Source organism: Xyrauchen texanus, chromosome 21, assembly GCF_025860055.1.
Source record: "Xyrauchen texanus isolate HMW12.3.18 chromosome 21, RBS_HiC_50CHRs, whole genome shotgun sequence".
Lineage (NCBI taxonomy): Eukaryota > Metazoa > Chordata > Actinopteri > Cypriniformes > Catostomidae > Xyrauchen > Xyrauchen texanus.
In genome coordinates, this window is record NC_068296.1 from 14,757,713 (window position 1) to 14,772,209 (window position 14,497).

The window sequence follows — 14,497 nt, forward strand, 5'->3', positions numbered from 1 at the left end:
TAAAACATTCATTACAGAAGTTAAATGCTCGTTCACATTGAATGCTGTTTCGTGTTGACTTTATTATGATCATTACTAAGATTAAAACGGTAGTCTATAGTAGTAGTGGTGTGAGAAATTAAGAGAGAAATTAATCTTAGGTTTAGTTTGTCCTGCCAGAGCAAGTCTACAATTAAATTCTTACTAATTTTCCTAATAATACCTAATAGAATCTCTTTTGTCCTTATATTTCTTTCTAATGATTTTACTTTATTTCATAAGCTTGAAAATGCTGATCCTGATCTGTTCCTTCTGCTTTAGATATATAAACAGCTTTTCATTTTGCATTTATTTTCTTCAGACTTTGCACTGAGTGTTGAGCTAGTGTGTGTGTGTGTGTGTGTGTGTGTGTGTGTGTGTGTGTGTGTGTGTGTGTGTGTGTGCACAAAGCATACACTGTGCTTGGCATGTGCAACAGACCTAACACTCAACATCAGTGCAGCGTGAGTGAGATATGCTGAAAAAGAAAGATAGTGAGCGAGGGAAATAAAGAGAGGGAGAGAGAGAGAGAGAGAGAGAGAGAGAGAGAGAGAGAGCGTGCTTTAAACAGACTTGGACGGCTGTTTGCCGCTCATTGTAGCACAGCTAATGCATCACTGCTGAGCTCACCAAAAAAACAGATCTAAAGAGGAGAGAAGAGTGGAAAGGAGAGTAAACACAGAGAGAAAAACCAGGGCAGAAGCTCATTAGTGACACATTATTCTCTGCTGGAGGGAATGAGTGAATGCATGTGTGTGAGAGAGTGCAAGAAGGAAGGAGGACCTCAGAAGAGAGGAGAGAAGTGTTGCGTATCAGAGCAGTGGATTTATGCTTGAAGATGACATTACATCCTGTCCAGTCCTGACAACCCTCCACCTTCACTCCTCCTTCCCTCCCACCTCTTCCTCTTCTCCCCCTACAGCAGGCGGGCTTTTTGTGGCTGACCATGCGAGGAACCTCTCAGTGCTGCGAGAATCTCCTCTCCACCTCCGGATAGTTCTGCAGTGCTCGTTCCTTGGATCATTGACCCCAGTGCAGTTTCGACTGTTTTCCTTTTCACCACGTATTTGCACCAGGGAACAGCTTGTGGACCAAACAAGGGGCGAAGCAACTTTTTGACTGTGTAGATGGCTCCTTTGTCCTTGTGCTCAATAATTTATGCACTTTTTGTGTTGCTGTTGTGACAATATCTACAGGAGGGGACCAGGGAGGAAGGTTGGGATTGTGACCCCCGCATGATCCCTCAGCAAGTCCTCTGTGTGATTTAGTCAGCAGCATCTTCATCCTCCTCCTCCTCCTCCTCCTCACCTGCCAGCATGCAGGTCTCAATCGCTTGCACAGACCACAACCTCAAGGGTCGGAATGGAGACCACGGAAAACAAAACACAACCAGCCCTAACGTGGTGAATGCAGCACGGGCAAAGTTCCGCACGGTTGCCATCATTGCCCGGAGCTTTGGCTCGTTTACCCCCCGTCATCACATCTCCCTCAAAGAGTCCACCGGCAAGCTCACTGGCATGAAGTACCGGTATGTCTCTTTCTGCTTCCGTCTCTCTCCCACACATTAACCACTTTCCTTCCCCTTATTCTTTAGTTTAGAACTCCTGCACTACACATCTGTTAAGTGTTGCTCTCAACAAATCCCTTCAACTGTGGCTCTATCTCTTAGTTAAATGCCTTGGCTGTTCTAGAACTGTCCTGAGATCAGCTTCAAGTGTCTCAGTAATAGTAGTAGTGTGAACATCTGATGTGCTGGTGACACTATTCATATATCAGTGTCAGTTATGGTGTGTGTGGCTAAGGTGGATTTTGTGGGGACCAGCCTATGGTCCGCACGTTAATAAACTTACTAAATAATGTTGTAAGGAAAATCTACATCATAGAATGACACTAAATATTTCATGGATCTATTTCACAGAGGATTTTCCTGCTGATTATTGATATACAGTATATTGGGGTTTATATATATATATATATATATATATATATATATATATATATATAGAGGCTCCTCGTTGCACTATAGTCTTTATCTTTTCAGACAAGTTTGGGAGAGTAAATTAAAGCACACCGGACGCACCTGATGGATGACATGCTTGCTTGCTGTGGCTCCTATGAGGAGCATAGTGCGCAGTGTTGGACCAACTACTCAAAAGAAAAATTAGTTAAGCTAAGCTAAAAGATACACTTCAGAAAAAGTAGCAAGTTACATTACAAGCTACATGCCAAAAGTACCTTGCTATATATAATCTACTTCATTTTTTTAAACCGCAGATTATACTGTCAAAGCACCTAAAAGACGTATTTAAATTATGTTTAGCAAAGCCACGGTACAGTATATTACAGTTTAGTGCAATACAGTATACAAGTATACAAAGGGTACAATACGTATGTGCACATACATTTTTTTATTTATTTATACATGCTACCTGTACCAACCCCTGTGTTGGACATGTAAAAACACTATTTTTACATTTATTTTTATATTTACACTACAACCTCTACAAACCCATACTCATTTAAAAATAATTTCATTTCTGTATAAAAACTCTGCATACATACAGTTTACTATTGATCTTATCCATTAATTCTGTGTCTAGCTGTTGTATTTCTGTATATACTGGAAGCTTTTAATAAGAGGCCAAATTCCAAATGATTCAGTAGTGCAAGTGCAAATTTTGAAGAGTCATTCAGATTTAATCGTGAAGCGATTCAGACCGCTTTCCTATCACATGTGACCAATTCATTGTTAAGAACTGACTCAAATGAGCAATTCATTTGTGATGAGACATCTTTATTTCTGATTCAAAACTGGAATTAGTAAACACCGGGTTCAAGGCATGATGTCCCAGGCTCTGTTGGTGCCCTAGGCGAGATTTTAGATTGGCGCCCCCAATGTCAAGTCAAGTCAAGTCAATCAATTTTATTTGTATAGCGCCTTTCACAACACACATTGTGACTTTACAGAAGATCAGGCATTAACAGATATAAAACTGTAATGTCTATAATGTCTATGAGTCATCATTGTGTAATTAGATAAAATACGATTGTGAATTGTGTTTAAAAATATGTAATTAAATATTTAATAATATATAATAATTGTATTTATATTGTATTTAATTGTATGTGTAATGTACACAAAATAGTTTTTTTTTTTTTCACATGATCTGTTTCTGAAAATGACAGCAAAACGCTGCACAGGCAGATTAGGACATACATTGATGCAGCATTTTGTGTGTTCACAAAATGCAGGGGTTTTTGTGTTTTCTGGGATTCAAGGAAATCTGCTTGCTAATTTACAATATTCATCTTATATATTAAATTGAGTAGGTGTGTGTGATTATTTTGGTACAGGGGCCACATCAGCCATTGTGGATAAAGTTGTTTTATTCTGAAAACATTATCAACCTGTTTACACACTCATGGGTCATGATGTGCATCTCGTCAATAGTTTGTTTGGCATCCCATTCAGCACACAGCTGAATAAAACAGGCTGCATGACACTGATTAAGGATTACTGCAAGAGTAACATTCACATACAGGTGTGAGGGACTTCAGCGTTATACAAAGAACACTAAGAACAAACATTGTCTCGCTCACTTGGTTTTGCCTGCGTGTCCCCTCCGTGTGCGAATGATGCGAAGATCAATTGGGATTTTACTAAAGTTCATCACTGAAAAGGTTTGCTCACAGACATGGCACTAAACAGCATACGCAGCCTCACGAATGGACACGGAGTGGCTGCATCACACTTATCTTTGAGCAGAATATTGCACTTTTAAGCACTACGTTTTTATTTATTTATTTTTTAGAAGAGGAGAAAGCGTGCACACTCGCATGCATGGTTACCAGATTGCATAAATTAAGCATGATATAAGGTGAAATATTTCCAATTTGTACATGTATAAATCTCTGATTGGGGTGTTACATCTATTATCTGGCAATCTTGAGCATATTAAAAGCTTGTGGATGCACGATAGGTCCAAAAGCCAGATAAATGGAAGATCTAATAAAAAATCGTTCATGATAAATCGACCCACGGGCAGTAGTTTGCCCTGGTCTGCAATTGAGGGTGCTCTAAGGTTTGTTTGAGGGTGCTTAGCATGAATGCTTTTAGACTTCAGTCCTAAACATGGTGTCTTTTAAAAGAAGACACTTAGGAGTTTTTTGGTGAAGTGAAAGCAATTGACAATATAACTGAAATTGAAACAACATTATTGAAGCTTAACTTTATATTAAAGAAAATACACTGCACCTAACTTGCATAAACATAAATAGGCCCACAGTGTCCGTGCCAGTTAAGCGGTTCTAAATAAGCTATTTCAAAGTAGTAAATAAACATCAAAGGCTGACATGAACAGTCGTTAACTTGTGATTCTTACCTTACATATCGATAAAATTACGTGCCGATCAATAATCTATGTATCGATATTTTATGATATCTCTAATAACCAGCTACAGTTACAAGCTTGATCGAGTGCGGACAAGTCAAATTACGTGGTAGCTAAGTGTTTGAGCGATACACTTGTAATGCAAAGCATTGGGATTTGAGTCCTGAAGAGCACGCAGGTTGACACGAGTCGAAAATGTCATAGATGCACCACAAAATGCTTTTAATTCAGCATTTGTGTTTTTCATGTTTTATTTGCTTTTTATAAGACAATTGGTTAGGTTTAGATTTAAGGTTTAGAGTAAGGAGGTGTTTGGGGGGTAGGTTTAAATATAGGAGACTAAAGATATCATTAGACCAATATATAAACAATTAAAGTAAAATAAATATCAGCACCATGATAGAAAAACAAATGTGTGTGTGTGAAAATTATATGTAGGTTTGACTCACTCTAGATTTCTCAGGAGTCCAGCGCTCTGAGCTCTAAGGGACAAACAAACCATATTTGTTTGGTATTCACTATTTGCACTATACGAAGGACCGTTCATAGATTGAGCCTTCATTACATGCAGAGAATGTTCAGAATATTGTTTATTTTTCTCCCCTTTTCTCCCAATTTTCAATGCCCAATTCCCACTAGTTGGTCCTCATGGTGGCACGTTTACTCACCTCAATGTGGGTGGCAGAGGACAAGTCTCAGTTGCCTCCGCTTCCGAGACAGTCAATCCACACATATTATAAGAGTCTCCACGGTGCATGACACCGTGGAGATTCTGCATGTGGAGGCTCATGCTACTCTCTGCGATCCACACACAACTTACCACGCGCCCCATTGAAAGCAAGAACCATTAATCACCACCACGAGGAGGTTACCCCATGTGACTCTACCCTCCCTAGCAACCAGGCCAATTTGGTTGCTTAGAATGCCTGGCTGGAATCAGTCAGCACACCCTGGATTTGAACTCACGACTGCTCACGAGCTACCCATGCCCCCCAGAATGTTGATTCTTTAGTGTTTTTCCCCGTCCCTTTTTTGATATAGCATATTTGCAATAGATTTTTTCTTTGACGTAAAAATAGATTTGGTTTTGTTCATTTTGTTGATGCAACTGTGATGAGGAGGAGGGCAGGGCTGGGCTGTGAGGACAAATGCCTGGCCCTGAATCAGGCTAATCAGCTGGGAGGGGCATAAATAAGAGCCAGAGGCGGCAGTTCTAGAGAGAGCGAGCCACATGCCACTGCTGTGTGTGTGTGTGTGTCTATGTGTTTGTGTTTAAGTAAATTTTAGTTAATATATGTTATTAAAACTTATGTTGACTGTTCAGCCAGTTGCCGCATCCTCCTTGCCCACCTTACCCTGTTACAGCAACATTTGCAACAATTTCACTCTCTCTTAAGTACACTGTTAATCTTCTGTAACCTGGTGGGATGTGGATGTGTGGGCAGTGTGGCGTGCATGTACTGTATGTTAGTGTGCGAAGGTGTGTGTAGTATCTGTTTATAATTGCAACAGTGTGATCAAATCTAAATGCAAATGTGTTGTTGTCTGAATCTAGAGCACATTATTGTCTCCCAGCTGATGTCCTGAATCAGCACATCACACATTAAGCTGTAAAGAGACCCACACTATCATGCTTGTAATTGCCATAAACAGTACAGTAGTGAAAACATCCATTTAGAGATTCATCTTAGTCAAAATGTCAAAAAGTTGATTTTACCCACAGGGAAATAATGGGATCATGTAAGTGGGCTCTATATAACCAGTGTTTGGAGGGAAACAGCTGAAAAATAAGTGGGTTTAATGATGTCAGCCTAAAAGGAAAGTCGTTTCAGAGACAGAGCAAGTTACTGCATTTAGATGAAAGATTAAAAAGACTAGTAGTTTTTATTTCTAACAACTTCTGATTTCTAATAACCGATTATCTGGCACAGTAAGTGCAGAAATATGTATTAAGAAAGTAAATAGAGTTCATTTTAATTTCATTTTGACTTGTGTATAATTATGTCACAGGATATCCACTTAATGGTTATATCTTCTACATGAACATGATACTTTCTTTGAGAATACATGTTTAAACAGCCATTGTAAGACTTAATTAGACCATGTAAATCTAATAAGTTTGAATGAGTGAACGACTTTTGTGTGTCGAGTTTGGTGGTGTGTAAGTTACCATACAGGCTGTAATGTCTTCTCTGATCCTCTTAAATTATCCTCTGGGATTTTGTGACCTTAGACTAGCCCTGCCATTATAGGCTTTTTGGTCATTTTGTCTAATTGAGTGGTCAACAGATAAATCAACTGAGTACTTGGGTCTGTTTTCATAGGTGTCAGACAGATGCCTTTGGCCATTGCATTTTTTCAGGGTCTCGCTCTCTTGTTTTTAAGATGCCATGTCAAATTAAAAACATTTAAAGGATGTGTTTCTAAACCCCTGTGTTCTGATCCATTCAGTTGTGCTGTATCTAGCTGAAAGGAATTATACGTCCTGTGTGTACATGCTCTAATCCTTTGCAAATAGTGTTGAGTTCTGTTCCTGCTCAAGACTGAAGGTCACCGTTTGCAGTGTTGGCACACATCGCTGTATTATAAATCAGATCACATGTTTTCCTAGGAAATGATGCCATATCCAATCACACATTTTTAAATTAGGTCCCTTTTTGACACATTTATATATACTTAATTTTTAAGATTAGTGTGACATTTTTCAAGTCAAGTCACTCAGTTATTGTGTTTTCATGATCGATCATCGCTGTCACTTCCATTTACTTGGGTACTCATGCCCATCCCTAGTCATTGCCAATCCCCCAGACAACAATGACATTTTACACCTCTAAAAGCCTACACTGAACAGGTTTCTTGAACACTACCATGTCTTCCATTGTTCGGACATTGGTCAAACAGAGAGTTCTGCCTTGAACTCATGCCATTGGTTGGGCCAATGTTACAAACAATGTCAGGCTGCTCAGGATACTCAAACAATAGAGCAATGTTTCAAAAGCACCATTGTGTTGAACCTTCTTATAGATTACTTAGATCCAAGTTTTCTCTGAAAAATTACTGCAAAAGAGCACCTGTGTATGAAAGCCTCACTTCCTCCTTTCCTCTTTCTCTCTCTCTGTCTGACTCTCTCGTTCTCTGTCTGGGTTGATATTGATCTCTGTGTTGTTGACAGCCTGTCAGGACAGCATTAAATGTGCAGGAGAGCATACTGATGCAACATACAGTCTATGAGTAAAGAGCAGAAAGAGGGGGATTGTGTTTCTAGAAGTTATAATTCTGCACGTCTATCATGACTTCATTGTACAACATTGACAGGGAGCTGCTCGGGGGGAAGCTTTCTAAGACTGCTCTCGTTACAAACACACACACACTGACACACACATGCTCACCCATGGTAAACATTGGACTGACATGGGCCAATACGCTAGAGGCTTCATTGTGGCTTTATGTTTAGTGCTGCATTAGAAACCCAAGAGACCCATTAGAAGGGACAGAATAACATCCAGGAAGATACATTTTTTTCTCATCACAGTAACTTCTTTTAACCTGTCATCACCAGTCTGCTACTGTATATGAACTGCGAGATCATACAGCTCTGATTGCTAAAAAATACTAGCTTAACAGCTAAAACTCATTACTCGTTTTATGGAGGTTAATATGAAATAGCAAATGAAGGAAGAGAGGACGCAACTAATGGTAACCCATCATCCTTTGGAAACTGCCTCTATCCTCAGCCTTAAACACTAACCGCTTACAGTACAAGTCACCAAATACAAAGCCTTAATAGGATTTGAGGCAACAATAGGACCTTTGAAAAGGATCCTGTTGCCTGAAGCTCACTGTGAATGGAGATAGCAGCAGCAGCAAGCAGGAGATAGGGCGAGAGTTCTCATCCATTCTTTATCTGAATTGCTCCTAAGCAACCAAAGATGTTGGAATAGCAAATAAAAAAAACAAAGATAATTTGTCTTCTAGTATGAACATTCCATTTGTCATGGCTGACCTTTAGAGGGATTTGTAACGAAGTAACGAAAAACTTGTCTAGGTCATGGGCTCTCTGAGCAGATCTCAAAAGCGAACAGACTCACCCAAAGATGAGTTTCATCATTAAAGGAATAGGCTGTTTTACCCAAAAATGAAAATTGTGTCATCAAGGTGCTTTCTATAATAAAAGCGATTCTTTTTGTGGAGATGTATGCAAAAAATTTTCTTACTCCCTGAAAGATAATAAGTGTCATGAGATATCTCACCAGTCTCTTTGTCAGCTGTAGACTTTGTAAACAGCAAACAAATATGTGTCTGCGGGCCACTGTCTCTGTTTTTGCCTGTCAATAATTTTGCGCGTTCTCATAGTGTTGTCGAATTATTGAGGCTTAATGCCATATTGTGATTTATAATTTGACAGTTGAGGGCAGTATTTCACTACTGTTGTGTTTGACAACATGGGATCATGCTTTGTGTCGGTTTCAGCTGTATAGGTGCAGTGCTTTGGAAAGAGGGGGTGTGGCAAAAAAAATTGCTCAGTCTCGTGGAAGAACGGCTAAAATCGCTTAAAGCACCTTTAACCCCGACATTCCAGCCCTGTGTTGTTTTCTTTCTAACTTGAAACACAAGTGTTAGGCAGACTGTCCAAGCTTCTGTTTTTCATACAACATAAGTGGATGATGATTCATACTGCCAAGCTGTAAAAAAAGACAAAAGATTGGACCTATTCTACCTGCAAAGGCAATAACTAGCTTAACTACACATTTTGTCAGAATTGAGTCATGACTGAAATATGGCCTTGATTTTGAAAACTTGAATCGGAGTCCAATCCAAAAGTTCTGGAATCAAACAGTCCTACAGATTCAGAGAAAACAGATTGCAAAGATTAATAGACCTTTTTCACAGACTGTGTTGACACATTTCCACCTTATTTATCAGCGTAAATATCGCAATATTTTTTATATCATATTGAGTGTAAATTTATAACATTATGCTTTGTGTTATATTACCCTGGAATTAGTTTTAAAAATGTATTACCACAGCTGTGAGGGGGTTTCTATTACAGCTGCTGAGAGAGTGACTGTAAGTTTGGCATCTTCTCTCATTTTACTGTCTTAATCCACCGCTCTCTATTTTGATCCTTTTCTGGAAAGTAATTCAAACATAATAGTGGATTTTTTCTTTTGATCTTGGAGCAAATGGGTTAGTGAAAATAATATTTGCTGTGATCTCCTATTCACTCCCATTCACCGCTGTCGAAGTTCACCCTGCAAAAGTATACTTTTACGTTCCAAAACCCGGAGTGTGAGGTCTATCCGGAGTTTTCCTGAGCAACCACTGGGCGACACCTTGATGAATCTAATTGCCTGGTTTCGAGACGCAAATTAAAAACTGACAAAATAATCGATCCAGAGAAGAACAACAAAGATTTAAGTGTTACTTGGTGTAAAAAAAATTATTTCATGCTGAACTTGTGCCATTGTTGGCTGCCATAACAGCTCAGAATAATTAATGATATCAACGTAACTTATCTTTGACCATCGCTTTATGACATCTACACACTCATGTGAGGCACTGTCTATTAAAAAACATCTCAACTCTGTAAAGTTTCGGGATGTTTTTTTTATAATTTTTACAAATGTAATACCTTAAACATTATATTACCTTCTAAGAATATATGCCGATGCAAGTGAAAACACTGGAGACCGAAAATTGAAAAGAGTTAAATTGTGGAACTCATCCACGTTCAGGAAAAAGGTGGTTCGGAGTCCAAATAATTAGTATTTTTTAACAATGTTAACAGTTAAGGACACTTACATCCTTGTGATTGATTACAACAGTGGCCAATTGTGTGCTTAGCAGTCGAGGTCAAACTGAGGCAGATCGCTTGATTGGTTACAGCTATGGCCAATCGTGTGCTTGGCTACAGCAGCGTGTGCACAGTGAGAAGTGGCACTCATGAAACTTCTTCATAAACAAACTGATTACCTGGTACATGAACCGACCGACTGAATGAGAGGGGCATGTTGTTAATTTACTTCAGCATCAGCATGTGAGTCTACCTTGTTTGTCACAGAAAGAAAAGAGCGGAAGAGCTATTAATGCATATAATTGACTGATGTTTGTACACGCTGAGGGGCTTTCACGTGACTCGCGTCAGCCCTGCCGAATATATTGAAGTGAGCCGTCAGTGCAACCTTGGCTCCAACTTCACACAAAATGTTTTTTGTCTTTGAGAGTATAGAGCTACAAGAAATATTTTAAAACTGTACAAAGTTATGAAAAGACTTAATTCATGTGAAATTTGCTTTGCAATCATGAAATGCAATCATGATTTTTTATGTATTCACACTGGGTTGGTAGTATGGTGAGTCAGACTTTATACCTGAGGATGTGAATACATTTTCAATAATTCAATGATCATCAATTCATCTTATACCACGGTTACCTCATGTATGCGGAAAACACGGAATCTAGTCATAAAAATGGCATTAGCAATAAAACGCAGGATATCATGTAATATGACAAATTTGGATGGAAATTAATGTTTGAATGTACAATTAGTCAAATTAAAATTGTGATATATCCTAGTGTGATAATGAAACTAAAAAGTATCTGATTTAATTGAATAACTTCAAAATGAATATGTAGAGCCGGCCGCTCTTACACTGAAAACACCTCATCATGGTCATCACGCGCTCTAGTTTTGCTTAAATATTACCCTTGTTGGGCGCATAAAATGTCCTGGAAAATTGTGCCTTGAAAAGAGTGGGAACCCTGAATGTTACTTATTAACATTAACCACTGTGAATAAATGTTGCTCATTTCAAATGAAATGAAAATTATACCCCAACATATCATGTCACAATGAAAAAATTCTGGTTCCTTTTGCGACAAGGCCGATTTATTTTGCGTCAAACCTACACTGTAGGCTCTTCGTAGTCACTGCAGGGTTTTGCATTTATAGTTCTGTGTTGGTTTTTTCGGCTCAATTCTTTGAGTACAGTCAAATGCTAGTATTTGTATATCGCGAGAAAATGCCTTCATGACCAACATGTTCTTAATTGCTTACATTCCACATAGTCACCCATTTCTTTGTTTTTTAAACAAAGGTTTGTGATCTTATGCGCTCACAAAAAGATACAATTAACTGCAATTTTCACTTTGTCAACTTTGTCTCATACTTCACCACTCAACTCTCTCTCTCTCTCTCTCTCTCTCTCTGTCTGTATCTGTATTTCAGTACAAGCTGTTTGTCACCTGGGTCTTATTTTCGGAATGAGAGCTCAGTCACCTGACTTCCCACTGCAACGCTCAGGCTAGGAAAAAGGCGCCAAGTCAAGCACCCATACTCACGTTAAGAGCCAAGCTGATGAATAAATTATTTAATGCACACTCGCATAGTAACACAAACAATGCATACTTTAATTATGGTAGATGATGTCTCTTTATTATTGAGGCTAATCCCACTGAATCACTAGAACATAAAAACAACATAACATAACAAATGTATCTGACCATATTAAAGTGGATAGATAGAGCTAAATGCAGTTGTGCATTTAGCCTTTCAGCCAAGTGTGAAGCCGAACAATAAGAACAAACGTCTGTAAGCTTCCATTGTCTTGGAAATACAAGCATTCCCCACTTTTCCCCCAGTGCAGTTCTCTGTGTTGATCCTCAGAGACTGACCAAGAGAATAATCCGTCAAGCAGAGATCTTTGGTTTTGGTATGATTAATAATAGAAAATTATGAAATTGCCAAAACTTTGACTCAACTTTATTGAAAACAGCTACATTCATTTGCGTTGTCCTCTGGTGTATCCAGTAGGCCTTCAGAGCTGTTTGGTTGGCGATAAATGGAAGACACAAAAGCAGGGGGTCATTTGTTGACAGTCATTTACAAAAAGTGTTAATGAAGAACATCTTGTTGTTTGTTGGCCTCCAATGGCCCTGATGCTAAAACCTTAAATTATCCAGGGTAGTTTCCATGACAACATGTAGACTTTGAGGCATCTTGCTTTGTAATTTACTGGTTAAGTTACACATTATTGCATCTTTCAAAATATAAATCTGTCTTAATGATAGTCTTAAATGTTCTAAGTGTTGAATGAATATTCATGTGCTTTGGATTATGCTCTCAGCAAAATTTTCACGACTTAGAATGCTTTTTTAAATTATACATTTTCCTTCACCAAATCAGACCAAAATGGGGGTCTTGACTTGTGCAAAATATACTTGAATGGTAAATTGTCTGCACTTATATAGCTCTATTTTTAACCTTAGAGGTTACCAAAACGCTTTAAACTGTGTCTCAGTCACCCATTCACACACACATTCACACTCACACACATACACCAATGGCGGCAGAGCTGCCATGCAAAGCGCTAGCCTGCCATTGGGAGCAACTTGGGGATCAGTGTCTTGCCCAAGGACACTTCGGCATGTGGAGTTGTGTGGGCCGGCAATCAAACCGCCAACCCTGCGATTAGCAGCCGACCCGCTCTACCGCCTGAACCAACAGCCGCCCCAAATCCAATTCTCTCCCTGTAAAAAGGCATTTTAATCATTTAAAAGACTCTTCTATACTTTCTCACATGTACACTCTGTATAATGTAAATATGTAACATCTAAAATTGTGTGATTAACTTGCAATACAACTGTTTATTGATTTTTAGCTTTATTAGTTTCAAGAAAAATATACTGCTTCACAAAATATAGATTTTAACAGATTTTATTTAGTGTTTGGCAAATGTTTCAATGAGACACAAGTCCATTTAGATAACAAGACTTTAATTTCAATAGTTGCAGGCTAATCTCATGAAAATTATGTGACCGTGGCAACTTTTTGCAAAACAAAATGTCTAGCGGTGGGTGCCAAAAGAAAGTGACATGTTTTTTAGGTGAATATTAGAAGGTTTTAATAAGTAAAATGTACCTCCCTAACCTAAAAATGTTACCTAAGCCTAACCAATTTTGATCTAAAATTAATTGAGAGGTAGTGACAAAACAGGCATCCTTACCAATAGAGTCCAAAAATAAAATGAGAAATGAAAAGCACAATTTCTAACTCAACCAAGTCATCGCGTGTCACTTCTATGTCACTCTCATCTCACGTGTCAAGCTTACGTGCTTCACTGATCTCAAACCGCAGTCTTCCAAGTGCAAAGTCCACACTCTATCAATTGAGTTACTGCAGAAGCTAATCAAATTGAAATAAGTGTGTAAATGTAGGTGAGTCTGTAATACAATCAATAAAATATATTGTTTTTCAAATTATACATTATAGTAAAAGTGTTTCTATATCGTAACACAACAGTGTGAGAAGTAATGCGAAAAATATGTGTTTATAAATTCATAATCAGCCATAGTAATCGTGATTTGTGTGAAAGTGAATAAAACACAGTTGTTGTAGTGCCAGTGTTAATTTCACCATGAAAAAGCAGGAAATGTAGAATGCAGCATTAAAAATCTGTTTGCAAAAATTTTGTTTTAGTAACGTTCATTATTTGAGACTAGGTTGCATAAAAGGGTTCTTGTGTTCTGTGTTTATCAATGCATTTGGTTTTTCATGTATTGATGGAGAGAATATCAATGTAGAATGACCCATTTAGGTTGAAATTACACTAAGTATTAGAAAGAGCTGTTAAAACATTATGTAGAATTAAGTTGGCTAAAAGTATGTACTTTTTAAGAATGAATCATGTTATAAACTGCACTTTAGTGCCTCTGTAACTCATCCTGTATTTACTATTTGCTCTAAACCGAAATCCATTCATTTTATACCCATCCACATCATGTGTAAATAAAATCTTCTATTGTTTCTCAGTTTTTATTCATAAAAGTTTGTGCTTTTAATTGGAACAGTCAGGTGTGTTCCTTACATCCTTAGTCATCTCTAAGGTCCTGGTTCCTTGGCATATTGGATGGTAAGCTGTCACTGCCTGTCTAGAAATGAGAAACTTAAATGAATTTAAAGCTGCGGATCGTGACAAGATGCAGCCTGGGGTGTGATGGACATGTCTCTCGCTCCTCCTTGAGGTGATGTTGGGCTATCATGTTCATCTCCTTATAGTGCTGCTTGCCACTCTTTGTTATCTGCCCAT

The 14,497-nt window shown here is 38.4% G+C and overlaps 1 protein-coding gene across 6 annotated transcripts in view; it reads left to right on the plus strand.

Moving 5' to 3' along the window:
* The window catches only part of kcnab1a (potassium voltage-gated channel subfamily A regulatory beta subunit 1a), a 133,178-nt gene that overhangs the window by 58,802 nt on the left and 59,879 nt on the right, over positions 1 to 14,497 (plus strand). For 3 of the 6 annotated variants that reach the window (XM_052152248.1, XM_052152249.1, XM_052152247.1), the window contains exon 2: positions 941 to 1,546. The exons of the other annotated variants lie outside the window; for them this stretch is intronic. In XM_052152248.1, coding sequence (XP_052008208.1) covers positions 1,335 to 1,546 — 212 coding nt within the window. In that variant the 5' untranslated portion in view covers positions 941 to 1,334. The remainder of the gene's footprint in view (positions 1 to 940; positions 1,547 to 14,497) is intronic. 6 annotated transcript variants of the gene reach the window in all.